We start from the raw sequence: 12,872 nt of genomic DNA on the forward strand, positions 1-12,872 counted from the left end.
CAAAAACGAAGGCTGACCCTGCAGAATAGCACAGCCGGGGGTGCTGCACTGCATCCTCACCTTCCTCTTGTGTGGGTGTGAAAGATCCCATGGGGTTATTTTGAAGAGTAGGGAAATCCTAGTTTCTTGGCCAATATTTATCAATCAGCATCAGAAAAAAGAGTTGCTGTTTAAGGGATCTTGCTGTCACGTAATACTACATTACAACAATGATTACACTGCTTTACATCCAGTGAAGTACTTTGACATGGCTGCTGGTTGTGAAAGGCGCTTTCTGAATGCAGTCTTTCATTCGTTCTTCATCTAACTCAGTGTCATCTGTAAATTTGGATGTACAACACTCTATTCCTTCATCCAAGACATTGATTAACATGATCCAGAGATAAAATCCACACAGCCACCGACCGGGAACAAAAACTCTTTTGAGTTAGCTCAGGTTTTATGAAGCACTCAGTACTATCCTTAATGATAGATTCCAGTAACATTCACAGAGAAACTAGGAGTGGGAATAGGCCATTCGGCCCTTTGAGGGCACTCCGCCATTCTTTATGATCATGGCCGATCCTTTATCTCAACACCGCACTCTCCCCATACCCCTTGATCCAATCCACTTAACCCGCACATCTTTGGACTGTGGGAGGAAACTGGAGCACGCGGGAGAAACCCACGCAGACACGGGGAGAAAAACTCCACAGTGACCCAAGCCAGGAATCGAATCCGGGTCCCTGGCGCTGTGGGGCAGCAGTGCTAACCACCGTGCCACCGCGCTGCCCTGTATGACAATCCTGCTAACCCAGGAATCGGTGTGATGAACCTTCGCCGTACTCCCTCTAAGACAAGTATATAATTTCTTAGATAAGGAGCCCGAAATTGCGCACAATACTCCAGGTGTGGTCTCACCAAGGCCCTGTACAGCTGCAGTAAAACATTCTTGCTGCTGAACTCGAGTCCTCGTGCATTGAAGGCCCACATACTATTTACCTTCTTTAACTGCTTGCTGAACCTGCTTGCTTGCTGAACCTGCTTGCTTCCTTTCAGTGACTGGTGTACTCTGATACCCAAGTCCCTTTTTACATCAACGTTTCCCAATCTGTCACCATTTAAATAATACTCTGCAATTCTGTTATTCCTACTAAAGTGGATAACTTCACACTTATCCACATTACACATGTATCTGCTGTGTATTTGCCCACTCACACAGCTTGTCTAAATTATCTTGAAGGAAGCCCTTTAGCATCCTCCTCACCACTCACATTCCCACTAAGCTTTGTGTCATCAGCAAACTTGGAAATATTACTTTTGGTTCCCTCATCCAAATTGTGAATAGCTGAGGTCCTGCGGGACCTCACCAGTCACTGTGCGCCAGTCCAATAAAGACCCATTTATCCCTACTCTCTGTTTCCTGTCTGCTAACCAATTCTCAATCCATGCCAATATATTACCCCCCAATCCCATGTGCTTTAGTTTAGCACACTGACCTCTTATGTGGCATCAAGTACTCAGTGCTATTCTTAAAGATAAATTCTAAGAGTCTCCACAAGACATTATAAAGTTATCGAGTCTCTTTCCCTTCGCCATCCATCTTAAATAATGGAGTGACTAATAAATACTTTTAAATATTAAGACTCTCACTTCTACAATTTACTCCTTTATTATAGTATCTTGAGCTGGAAACTAGCAGGTCCCAAACACTTACCTCAAGTCCCACCATTTTCTCCAGTGCTTTTATTTTAACTTGTTTTAAATTCAATAAATTAAATCCATTTGACATGCGTCTATTGCTCTGTTATCTGTTAATGGGGTATTTATATGGGACAGATTGCTCTGTTCGATAAGGTCCCCCATGCAAGGCTTCTAGAAAAAGTGAGAGGGCATGGGATCCAAGGGGCTGCTGCCCGGTGGATCCAGAACTGGCTTGCCCAAAGGAGACAGAGAGTGGGTGTAGACGGGTCTTTTTCTAAATGGAGGTCGGTCACCAGTGGTGTGTCCCAGGGATCTGTTCTGGGACCCTTGCTGTTTGTCATTTTCATAAATGACCTGGATGAGGAAGCGGAGGGATGGGTTGGTAAGTTTGCCGACGACACGAAGGTTGGTGGGGTTGTGGATAGTCTGGAGGGATGTCAGAAGTTACAGAGGGACATAGATAGGATGCAAGACTGGGCGGACAAGTGGCAGATGGACTTCAACCCAGATAAATGCGTAGTGGTCCATTTTGGCAGGTCAACTGGGATGAAGGAGTACAATATAAAGGGACAGACTCTTAGTACTGTAGAGGATCAGAAGGACCTTGTGGTCCAGGTCCATAGGACTCTAAAATCGGCCCCGCAGGTGGAGGAGGTGGTTAAGAAGGCGTATGGTGTGCTGGCCTTTATCAATCGAGGGATTGAGTTTCGGAGTCTGGGGATAATGATGCAGCTATATAAGACCCTCGTCAGACCCCCCCCACTTGGAGTACTGTGCTCAGTTCTGGTTGCCTCACTATAGGAAGGATGTGGAAAAGATTGAAAGGGTGCAGAGGAGATTTACAAGGATGTTGCCTGGATTGAGTGGCATGCCTTATGAGGATAGGCTGAGGGAGCTCGGTCTTTTCTCGTTGGAGAGGCGAAGGATGAGAGGAGACCTAATAGAGGTGTATAAGATGTTGAGCGGGATAGATCGGGTGGACTCTCAGAGGCTTTTTCCCAGGGTGGAAATGTCTGCTACGAGAGGACACAGGTTTAAGGTGCTGGGGGGTAGGTACAGGGGAGATGTTAGGGGGAAGTTTTTCACACAGAGGGTGTTGGGCGAGTGGAATCGGCTGCCGTCAGTGGTGGTGGAGGCGAGCTCAATAGGGTCTTTTAAGAGACTCCTGGATGAGTACATGGAGCTTAATAGGATGGAGGGTTATAGGTAGGTCTAGAAGATAGGGATGTGTTCGGCACAACTTGTGGGGCCGAAGGGCCTGTTTGTGCTGTTGTTTTTCTATGATTCTATCTGTTAGTGATTACTCTGGTTTTGGTTGCTGAGATATTTGGAGAATGATGTGCTTTTATTGATGAGCTCATTACTGGCGTATTATGATCTCATAGCTCCTAGAATTCAGCACTTCACTTTCCTTTCACAGTGAGTGTTTGGCAGCATTAACACTGAGAGGAAAAGGTGCTGTAGGCTTTATAATGGGAACCAGATATACTTCTGAGAATGTAAAACTCATCCGTAAAGTGCAGTGTAATAGAGGTCTGTATACAAGGAATGTAAAACGAACACAAGTCTGTGCGTGCCGGCAGTGCGCCGGGGGTCTGTGCGTGCGTGCCGGGGGTCTGTGCGTGCCGGCAGTGCGCCGGGGGTCTGTGCGTGCCGGGGGTCTGTGCGCGCGCGCCGGGGGTCTGTGTGCCGGCAGCGTGCCGGGGGTCTGTGCGTGTGTGCCGGCAGCGTGCCGGGGGTCTGTGCGTGCCGGGGGTCTGTGCGCGCGCGCCGGGGGTCTGTGTGCCGGCAGCGTGCCGGGGGTCTGTGCGTGTGTGCCGGCAGCGTGCCGGGGGTCTGTGCGTGCGCGCCGGGGGTCTGTGCGTGCTGAGAATCTGTGTGCGCCGGCAGCGCGCCGGGGGTCTGTGTGCCGGCAGCGCGCCGGGGGTCTGTGCGTGCTGAGAATCTGTGTGTGCCGGCAGCGCGCCGGGGGTCTGTGTGCCGGCAGCGTGCCGGGGGTCTGTGCGTGCGTGCCGGGGGTCTGTGTGCCGGCAGCGTGCCGGGGGTCTGTGCGTGCGCGCCGGGGGTCTGTGCGTGCCGGCAGCGCGCCGGGGGTCTGTGCGTGCTGAGAATCTGTGTGTGCCGGCAGCGCGCCGGGGGTCTGTGTGCCGGCAGCGCGCCGGGGGTCTGTGCGTGCCGAGAATCTGTGTGTGCCGGCAGTGTGATCGGGTAATTCCACACATTCACCTCCTCTGAGTGAAGACATTTCTCTTCATCCCTGTCCTAAAAGGTTTACCCCATATCTTTGGACTATGACCCCTTGTTCTGGACACCCCCACCATTGGGAACATCCTTCCTGCATCTTCCCTGTCTCGTCTTGTTAGAAATTTATAGGTTTCTATGAGATCCCCCTCAATTCCTAACCGACTCTCCTCATGCATTAGTCCTGCCATCCCAGGAATCAGTCTAGTAAACCTTCTCTACACCCCCTTTATAGCAAGGACATCCTTTCTCCGATAAGGAGACCAAAACTGCACCCAATACTCTAGATGTGGCCTCACCAATGCTCTATACAATTGCAGCAAAACATCCATGCTCCTGTACTTGAAATCTTCTCACTGTTAAGGCCAACATATCATTTGTCTTTTTTACTGCCTGCTGCACCTCATAGAATCCCTGCAGTGCAGAAGGAGGCTATTCGGCCCATCAAGTCTGCACCGACAACAATCCCACCCTCTTCAAATGTTTGCCGTTTGCCATCCGCTGTCATTCCTTTAAGCAGCATTTCCCAATCATTATAACTCACTTCCACCTCACACTATCGTAGTTTCCTCTATTCAGATCCAGGATTCTAGTCTCAGAATCAACTACGTCACTCTCCACTTGATGAAGAATTCTATCTCACTTTCACTGGACAGGAGGACATGCCAAAAACCAAACTATTGTACTTAAACAGCCCTTTATGCGTATTGATGGTCACATGCTGCTTTGAATCTTGGTATTCCTGACTCCTGCCCAGTTTAAAAAATGTTAAGAGTTGAAAACAAATCTTCCACCCGAGGTATGGGATAAGAATCTAACTTGGAAAGCTGGTTCATGGTGAGCTTGTAGTCACCACATAAACACACCGTACCGTCATGTTTAAGGACAGGAATGATGGGAGCTGCCCAATGAGAAAACGGAATAGGCTCAATCATTCCCGCCTTTGCTGCAGTTCCGTCTCCTCCACTTTCCTTCTCCTGGCATTGTTCTGGGCTTGAAAAAGCGAGGAGTCGCCCTAGGATCGATGTGCAGCTTCACGGTAGTACCACGCAATGTACCCAGTTCATTTTCCAACACGACCAGATACCTCTGAACAACATCCTCGGCCACCTTTATGATCTCTCCCCAGTTCAATGGAATTTTGCTGAGCCAATCACATCCTAGCAAACTCGGCCCCTTCCCTTTGACCACAAGGAGGTTTGCTCTCAGTTCTTGCCTGTTATACGCAAAGTGGACTTACAACAGCCCTGTGCAAAGCTGTGATCTCTCCAGTGTATGTCTGAAGATTAATCTCCGCTGCAGTAATGACTGCTACTCAGAGCCCCATGTCAACTTGTAGGTCCCTTCACTAATTACAGAGGCGCTTCATGTGTCCAGCTCCATTTCGATCTGTTTACCATCAGCAACAACTGCAGCAATAATAGGCACTGCTTGTGTCTTATTGATGTTGAACATGTTGTAAGCTTGTGTGTCTGCCTGCTCGGAGCTTTCCACATGGTGTGTAAGTGATTGAGACTTCTCTGAAATAACCTTTTCTTGCTTAGCCCTCCTCTTGCTCTTCGCACTCCTGCATTTCTTCACTGAATTCCCTTTCTTGCTGCATTGGTGACAAACAGCGTCCATAAACTTGCAATGATTGGCATAGTGTGGCCCTCCACACCTAAAACACCGCGCTGCTTTCACCTTGCTGCTTGCAGCTTCATTCTGTAATTGGTGCAGTGCTCCCGCCTGGGCACTACCATTAGCGGGGCTGATTATCTCTCATATTAATGACAGCCATTTCCACGCCCGGAGAAATTTCTAGAGCCTTTTTAAAACTCAGTGTGGCTTCCCCTCAACAACCAATGTTGAATGCTATCCTTGTTAATGCCGCAGACCAGCCTATCTCTGAGCGCATCTTCTCAAACTGCTCTGAAATCAGGGTGTAACTCTGCCTCAAAGTCAGCTCCTGAATGACCCGCTCTTCGAAAGCAGCTATGAAATTTGAATCTTTGAACAAAAGCCAAGGGCTTTGAATAATGATGATTCTGGCCCAGAGCAATAAATCCTCGCCCCACACACTCTCAGGAGAATCGAGCCCTGCTTCGCCTCATCTTCTGTTCTATTTGTTATGGAGTGTTGCAACCTCCCCGCGTATTCAGCCCAGCTCTCGCTTCTCTCATCAAACTCTCCGACTGCCCCGAACATCGCCATGGTGCTGCTAACTTGAAATTCCATTGAATAAATTCATGATGTAAACTAGCCGCTCACGGTGGGCACCTTGTGTTGCCACTCTGAACACTGAAAAAGTTTGTTTTCTCTTCGCTTGCTGCTTTCTCCTCATTACAAAGAAATTTACAGCACAGGAACAGGCCCTTCGGCCCTCCAAGCCTGCACCGACCATGCTGCCCGACTGATAGATGTGGTCGTTTGAGACCACAAATAAGGTCGAAGACATTATTTACAGAATGATCTTTATATAAATAAATAACAACGTTTAACAGTAACTCAGCAGAACTGTAAAGCTATGAAAACAGGAGCACTAGTAAAACAGGTTTTGCTTGTAAGAAAACTGTCTTCATAGAATCATAGAATCCTACAGGCCATTTGGCCCATTGAGTCTGCACCGACCACCCAGGCCCGATCCCCATAACCCCTTGCATTTACCCTAGCTAGTCCCCCGACACTAAGGGGCAATTTAACATGGTCAGTCCACCTAACCTGCACATCTTTGGACTTGCAGACTGAAAAGCCCTCTAAAACCCGCACAGGATCAAAACCCGCACAGGATCAAAACCCGCACAGGATCAAAACCCTCAACAGACACCAATAAAACAATTACATGGAAAATAAGGCTGATTAGAACACTCTTTGCCCAAAATGACACTCTATAACTCACTGCAATATCTTTTCTTGCCTACAGATGTTCCTGTGCTGCTCCCGTACAAACCTGCAGGTAGCACTAAACTGTTCTACATGCCGAACGAGGGGATAAGGAGCAGGATTGGCCAGTTGGAGTCTGAGAGCAGCAGTGAGAGCTTGCGAGAAGGTTAGCTCCTTGATGTCTCTCAGCAAGGTTCAGCAGATTCTGACCGTGTCAATTTGACCTCTGCCTTCTTTCTCCTTTCAGATTCACAGGAGGCACCTCTCACGAGAACCCTGACTGAGATCCAGCGAGCCAGGGGCGACATTCCATCAAGCAAACTAACCAAGCACAGAGAGAGAGCAAAGCACAACAAAGCAGCAGCTCCAAAGAAGGCCAGGGAGAAGGAGGAAGCTAGACTGTTAAAAACCTGTGAGATTTAAATTTATCTATTAGTGTCACAAGTAGGTATTAACATGGTAATGAAGTTACTGTAAAAATCCCCCAGTTGCCACACTCCGGAGCCTGTTCTGGTAAACTGAGGGAGAATTTAGCACGGCCAATGCAATCAGCACGTCTTCCTGACTGTGGTAGGAAACTGGAGCACCCAGCGGAAACCCACGCAGGTACGGGAGAATGTGCAGACTCCACACAGACAGTGACCTAAGCTGGGAATCGAACCCGGGTCCCTGGCGCTGTGAGGCAGCAGTGCTAACCACCGTGCTACCAGCCCCGAGGATTTGCTGTCGAGATAGACACAATATCAGACAACGTAGAAAGGCCAGGCAGGGGAAGTGAACCGTTTAATGTGGGTTGGTGTGAAGCAATACATGTTATAGAAACATAGAAAACTACAGCACAAAACAGGCCCTTCGGCCCCACACGTTGTGCCGAACATATCCCTACTTTTTAGGCCTACCTATAACCCTCCATCCTATTAAGTCCCATGTACTCATCCAGGAGTCTCTTAAAAGACCCTATTGAGTTTGCCTCCACCACCACTGATGGCAGCCGATTCCACTCACCCACCACCCTCTGTGTGAAAAACTTCCCCCTAACATTTCCCCTGTACCTACCCCCCAGCACCTTAAAACTGTCTCCTATCGTAGCAGCCATTTCCACCCTGGGAAAAAGCCTCAGAGTCCACCCGACCTATGCCTCTCAACATCTTATACACCTCTATTAGGTCTCCTCTCATCCTACGTCTCTCCAAGGAGAAAAGACTGAGCTCCCTCAGCCTATCCTCATAAGGCATGCCACTCAATCCAGGCAACATCCTTGTAAATCTCCTCCGCACCCTTTCAATCTTTTCCACATCCTTCCTGTAATGAGGCGACCAGAACTGAGCACAGTACTCCAAGTGGGGTCTGACGAGGGTCTTATATAGCACCGAATAATGTGCACCGAATAATCATAGACCACAGTTAAAAACCAATTTATTTTTCTCAGGATGTGGAGTCACTGGCAAGGTCAGCTTTGGTTGTCCCAGCCTGGGTTCACTGAGCAGATGGAGACTGTGACTTCAAGAATTAATTTCATGTCTAGTTCAGAGGGCACAAATGAGTTAAGATACCAGGTCAGCAACCCCATCATGAAGCCAGACTAGACCTCAACAATTTTCCATTTTGGTATTATTGTGAAGATAAGGTGTTTCACTCCAGGCGCGATTCTATTGACACTGGGAAGCTTTTATCAAAACAAACTTTATTTAACAATACCGTTTAACTATAACAAGTGAACCAGCTTAACTTTTAACAATTAAACAATACTTAAACAGGAGGTGATGGCCGAGTGGTATTATCGCTGGGCTATTAATGCAGAAACTCTGCTAATGTTCTGGGGACCCGGGTTCGAATCCCACCACGGCAGATGGTGGAATTTGAATTCAATAAAAAATCTGGAATTAAGAATCTACTGATGACCGTGAAACCATTGTTGATTGTCAGAAAAACCCATCTGGTTCAGTAATGTCCTTTAGGGAAGGAAATCTACCGTCCTTACCCGGTCTGGCCAAATGTGACTCCACGAAGGATGGGCTAAAAATGCCAGCCAGCGACGCCCATGTCCCATAAATGAATTTTTTTTTAAAAGACAAAAAAAATACAATTCTTAACTGCTAACCTATCAATATGAGTTCAAATGAAGCAATACTCCTCTTATAGAGTTGACCCTTTCTTCAAATTTAGTTAGCCGAACACCGGCATACTTGCTTTGACTTGGGTTACCAGGTTTGGAGCTTTCAGAAAGCCTTTGGGGAGAGAGACAGAGAGACATTGCTTTCCCCTAGCAGCCCAGGCAGCAACTGCTTATAGAGTCATAGAGGTTTGCAGCATGGAAACAGGCCCTTCGGCCCAACTTGTCCATACCTCCATTTCTTTTTTAAAACCCCTAAGCTAATTCCAATTGCCCGCATTTGGCCCATATCCCTCTAAACCCATCGTACCCATGTAACTATCTAAATGCTCTTTAAAAGATAAAATTGTACCCGCCTCTACTACTACCTCTGGCAGCTCGTTCCAGACACTCACCACCCTCTGTGAAAAAATTGCCCCTCTGGACACTTTTGTATCTCTCCCCTCTCACCTTAAACCTATGCCCTCTAGTTTTAGACTCCCCTACCTTTGGGAAAAGATATTCATTATCTACCTTGTCTATGCCCCTCATTATTTTATAGACTTCTATAAGGTCACCCCTCAGCCTCCTACGCTCCAGAGAAAAAAGTCCCAGCCTATTCAGCCTCTCCTTATAACTCAATCCATCAAAGTCCTGGTAGCATCCTAGTAAATCTTTTCTGCACTCTTTCTAGTTTAATAATATCCTTTCTATAATAGGGTGACCAGAATTGCACATAGTATTCCAAATGTGGCCTTACCAATGTCTTGTACAACTTCAACAAGACATTCCAACTCCTGTATTCAATGTTCTGACCGATGAAACCAAGCATGCCGAATGCCTTCTTCACCACTCTGTCCACCTGTGACTCCACTTTCAAAGAGCTATGAACATGTACCCCTAGATCTCTTTGTTCTGTAACTCTCCCCAATGCCCTACCATTAACTGAGTAAGTCCCGCCCTGGTTCAATCTACCAAAATGCATCACCTCGCATTTATCTAAATTAAACTCCATCTGCCATTCGTCAGCCCACTGGCCCAATTGATCAAGATCCCGTTGCAATTGGAGATAAACAAAGAACAGTACAGCACAGGAAACAGGCCCTTCGGCCCTCCAAGCCTGTGCTGCTCATTGGTCCAACTAGACCATTCGTTTGTATCCCTCCATTCCCAGACTGCTCATGTGACTATCCAGGTAAGTCTTAAACGATGTCAGCGTGTCTGCCTCCACCACCCTACTTGGCAGCGCATTCCAGGCCCCCACCACTCTCTGTGTAAAAAAACATCCCTGTGATATCTGAGTTATACCTCGCCCCTCTCACCTTGAGCCCGTGACCCCTCGTGATCGTCACCTCCGACCTGGGAAAAAGCTTCCCACTGTTCACCCTATCTATACCCTTCATAATTTTGTACACCTCTATTAGGTCTCCCCTCATTCTCCGTCTTTCCAGGGGGAACAACCCCAGTCTACCCAATCTCTCCTCATAGCTAAGACCCTCCATACCAGGCAACATCCTGGTAAACCTTCTCTGCACTCTCTCTAAAGCCTCCACGTCCTTCTGGTAGTGCGGCGACCAGAACTGGACGCAGTACTCCAAATGTGGCCTAACCAGCGTTCTATACAGCTGCAACATCAGACTCCAGCTTTTATACTCTATACCCGTCCTATGAAGGCAAGCATACCATATGCCTTCTTCACCACCTTCTCCACCTGTGCTGCCACCTTCAAGGATTTGTGGACTTGCACACCTCGGTCCCTCTGTGTTTCTATACTCTTGATGGCTCTGCCATTTATTGTACAACTCCCCCCTACATTAGTTCTTCCAAAATGCATCACTTCACATTTATCTGGATTAAATTCCATCTGCCATTTCTCCGCCCAATTTTCCAGCCTATCTATATCCTGCTGTATTGTCCAACAATGTTCATCGCTATCCGCAAGTAACTTTCTTCACTGTGGGCTATGTCACCAATCTTGGTGTCATCTGCAAACTTACTAACCATGTCTCCTATATTCTCATCCAAATCATTAATATAAATGACAAATAACAGTGGAGCCAGCACTAATTCCTGAGGCTGGTCACAGGCCTCCAGTTTGAAAAACAACCCTCTACAACCACCCTCTGACTTCTGTCAAGAAGCCAATTTTGTATCAATTTTGTATTTTGCTTGTATTTTAAAATGAAAATTAAACTGGTCTGTTCCCGCAAGCTGAGCTCCTCCCATTAGGCACGTGGCTCTATCCCTGTCAATCAACCTATTGTACTCTGAAACTTCAGGGGAAACCTAAGTAAGCACAAATGCATTAGCTCTGCTTAAACAAACACTCCCAATGTCTACAATGAGTACTTGTTCTCCCAGCTACTAATTTAAAAGATTTTCTTGACAAAGCATCATCCTGCAAAACAGCTGAATTTTAAACAAACCCCATACAAGAAATATAATATAAATATATTTCTTAAAGGCACAGTAACATTACAGCCACAATCGCAACAGAAATATATCCAGTTTTATAGCATTGATTTGTATAGCTCAACCTTAGGGAATGCAAAACACGAGTGTAGGAGCAGAAATATCTCAGAGAGCTGTTGGAGATTTGAATACAAGGATCAGAACCTTGAAATCAAGGAGTTGCTACTTGAGGCCTCTGTCAGTCCGTGAGAGGAGGGATGAGAGTGAACTGCAGTTGGTGCAAGTTAGGATAGGGCTCACTTCCTGGCTGTACGCTCACTCCTTGTTTCCACCACAGGTATCCGGTGTCACCAGAGCTCCCTGGCCCCTGGTGCAGGGACTTTGCCCACGAGAATGCCACTGCAGCATGTTGGTGATGGCACGCTTTCCGTAAACACTCCTGTCCAGTACGACAGCAGGACCTTGTTCGAGGCCTGGAACAGGCACCCAGAGGCCAGGCAGCAAGCAAGCGAGCGAGAGCCAAGCGGCAGGGAGTCTCAACCTCACACAGCCACCCGCCAGACCAGACCTGCCGACAGGGACACCGTCTGGCCACTCACCACGGGAGAGGCTCCGAGGCCCTGGGACGAGGGGGGACATCCTGGCCCCTCTTACCTGGAACGGACAAAGGCAGCTGCCAGAAAGGCCCGACATCGCAACTCGCGGGGTCACCCTCCCCCCACCCGCTTCACTGAACTGACCAACAGTGCAAGCCCCCCGGCAGAGCGGTCTAGTGGTCCACCAGGAGCTGGAGGGACAGAGAGGTACAGCAGCCTGGACGAGCTGTGGCAGAGGTTTAAAGAGAGGCAAAAGAAACACAAGAGGCTGGGCTCCAGCAGCGCCAGTGAACTTTCCCTGCTGGAACGCCTGGACGCCCTGGCCCGCATCCTCAGGAACCCGGTACAACACTCGCTCTTCCCTGCTGAGGGGAGGGACAGGCAGCGCAGGAAGGCACAGAGAGACAGGAGACTCAGAGTGTGGGAAGACACGGCGATGGTGGGCCCATCTCCCCCTTCTCCAGACTCCTTGGCCACCCCAAGGAGTGAGAGCGCCGATTCCCTGGAGGAAATCTCCACCGATCGGATAAAGAAGCTCCTTCAGCACCAGCGGTACGTGGATATGAAGGGCGACAGCTCAGCAGGTCCGCCTACAACTGAGTCAGAGACCACGACTCCAGCTGAGACAGACGCGCAGACACAGACGGAGACAGGAAGCTCCATCTCGACCATCGACACAGCGCGCTTGGTCAGGGCTTTCGGCCCTGAACGTGTCAACGTGCAGCCTCTCTCCCGCTTATACGGCAGCATCGAGAAACAGAAGGGGAGCTCGGTTTACAGGAGGAGGCCGAGGAGGGCAGAAACTATGAGTCAAAATGCTGCCAGTCACCAGGTGAGTGAGAGAGACTCAGTCAATTGTGGCTGGTGTGTCGCTTGACTCAACACTGGTCCAGTGTGGGAAACAGTGACCCACTCCTCTACGTTAAACAGCAAGGTGAGGGCTGGTAATACTCGGAGGGGGCCATTCAGCCCTTCTAACCTGACCA

The 12,872-nt window shown here is 48.4% G+C and overlaps 1 protein-coding gene across 1 annotated transcript in view; it reads left to right on the forward strand.

The window, feature by feature from the left end:
- alms1 (ALMS1 centrosome and basal body associated protein) overlaps positions 1–12,872 on the forward strand; it is a 115,062-nt gene that overhangs the window by 67,687 nt on the left and 34,503 nt on the right. The window contains exons 11-13 of the mRNA XM_078200048.1: positions 6,827–6,952; positions 7,034–7,198; positions 11,628–12,718. Coding sequence (XP_078056174.1) covers positions 6,827–6,952; positions 7,034–7,198; positions 11,628–12,718 — 1,382 coding nt within the window. The remainder of the gene's footprint in view (positions 1–6,826; positions 6,953–7,033; positions 7,199–11,627; positions 12,719–12,872) is intronic.

Source organism: Mustelus asterias, chromosome 1 (genome assembly GCF_964213995.1).
Source record: "Mustelus asterias chromosome 1, sMusAst1.hap1.1, whole genome shotgun sequence".
Taxonomy (NCBI): domain Eukaryota; kingdom Metazoa; phylum Chordata; class Chondrichthyes; order Carcharhiniformes; family Triakidae; genus Mustelus; species Mustelus asterias.